This window comes from Trichechus manatus, unplaced genomic scaffold, assembly GCF_000243295.1.
Source record: "Trichechus manatus latirostris isolate Lorelei unplaced genomic scaffold, TriManLat1.0 scaffold00031, whole genome shotgun sequence".
NCBI classification, from domain to species: Eukaryota; Metazoa; Chordata; class Mammalia; order Sirenia; family Trichechidae; genus Trichechus; species Trichechus manatus.
In genome coordinates, this window is record NW_004443967.1 from 13,885,469 (window position 1) to 13,887,226 (window position 1,758).

The following is a 1,758-nucleotide window of genomic DNA, read 5'->3' on the forward strand; positions in this document are numbered from 1 at the left end:
GACTCAGACAAGAGGTTGCAGGTTTCACAGCGAGGTGACAGGACAGTAGATTCAGAGGCACGCCCTTGCTCCCCCTCCTCCCTGCCGGTGGGACACTGGTTTTCATTACGGGGAAATTGGAAACCTTTAAGAGAGGACCCTCTACGGCGAGAGAGTGTGTTCTAACACATCTGGCAAAGGCAGTGCTGGCCCAACAGCTGCAAAGCCACAAACAGCCATTTACTCTTCTCTTCCCTCCAGAAGGAACATCAAAGGGATCGAACACCCATCAGGAGACACGTTAGGGGCTGGTCTAAACTTATGATCCACCAAGGAGCTTTTAAGATGCCTTTCTTAGCCACCTGAGACCTTCACGTGGGAATCGCCCTCGGGGCCACCTGCCTCTGGCCAATGCCGGGCCGTTTATCATCTCCGTCTGGGTGACCAAATGTCTCCTGGCAGAAGGGAAAGGTCAAGGAGAGGAAACAATGATCTGGGCGCCCGGAGGCGGGGGTGGGGCAGAACCAGCCTGTGGAGGGAACCCAGGGAGGGAACCCCAGGGACACAGGTGCTGGGAGCAGGGTCCCACCCTGTAGGCAGACAGGGCAGGCCAGAGAAGCCAAGGCCTGCAGTGAAGCCTGCTCCTGGTCCCTTGGTGGAGAGAGGGAGGGAGCTGAAACTCAGCCACAGATGGAGGTTTTTTTCCTCCTGTCCTCTCTCTTCCAGATGTGAGGGCTCTGGCAGAAAAAGCACAGAGCTGGGGGCGGATGCCCCCAGACAAGCACGCATCTTCTTGCAGCCTACCCACCTGGCACTGGGCACTTGCCATGGAAGGCTGGTATCCTATGCCAGAGCTCTCTGGGGCTTGAAGAGCCGCCGATTTCTGTGCCTTCCCCTGTCCTGCACACAGCTGGTGCTCCATAACTGCTCACTGGTGGTTGGGAACTGAATTCCAGCCCCTGCTGGATCTCTACCTGGGGGGGGGCCTTTCACCTTTATACAGGAACCATCTAATCTCTTGGTCTCTTGGGACGTTTTCTCATCTCGTCTGCCCTGCCTCCCTCACAGAGCAGTGGCCCAGAGAGAACCAAGCACAGTGCCCGGCACACAGCAGGCTGCCCCACCCCCCACCTCCAAATGCCTGCTGAATAAATGAGGTGACAGGAAGCTCTGTGAAGCAGGGAAAGGCCCCCGTGCTCGCCAGGCCTCCCTCACTTTCGCCGGTATCTGCTCTCACTCACCAAACCGCTTTCGGGTCCACCAGTGGGGCTCCTTGATGGCGGAGAACTTCACCTCGGGGTGCAGCCGCAGGCGGTCATAGAGGTCGGTGGTGCCGCACTTGGGCTGCCCGATGATGTAGAAGTGGGGCAGGCAACGCAGGCGGAAGTGTTTGCCGTTGGTGTGTGACAGCTGGCCCCAGAAGGCCTTGCGAAGGGCGTCGAAGGTAGAGCGGAACCTTCTGGAGTAGAGCACGTAGGAGTTGGTCAGGTAGGGATCAGTGGTGTTCTTGCCCACGAACTCCTCATACCAGCAAGGGCTCTTACTATTCGGAAGAAATTTACTGGGGATTACTGAGAACATCTGCAATAAAAAAGAGAGAGAGTCACCAAAGAGTCACCAACAGAAAAAAATTAGCAAACACATTCTAACCACAATATGACCGTGTCCTAAAATTTATCACAATGTTCAAAGTATCATTTGATAAAGATTAAATACTAAATAAAGCAAAAACACGCAGGGACTCTTCCCTTTTCTCAAAATAAAAATAAAATTTGAAGA

At 54.6% G+C, this 1,758-nt stretch overlaps 1 protein-coding gene across 1 annotated transcript in view; it reads right to left on the reverse strand.

Annotated features, from left to right (window-relative positions):
* The window catches only part of CHST15 (carbohydrate sulfotransferase 15), a 37,498-nt gene that overhangs the window by 33,867 nt on the left and 1,873 nt on the right, over positions 1–1,758 (reverse strand). Inside the window, exon 2 of the mRNA XM_023729882.1 lies at positions 1,217–1,560. Within this exon, the coding sequence (XP_023585650.1) occupies positions 1,217–1,560 (344 nt within the window). The remainder of the gene's footprint in view (positions 1–1,216; positions 1,561–1,758) is intronic.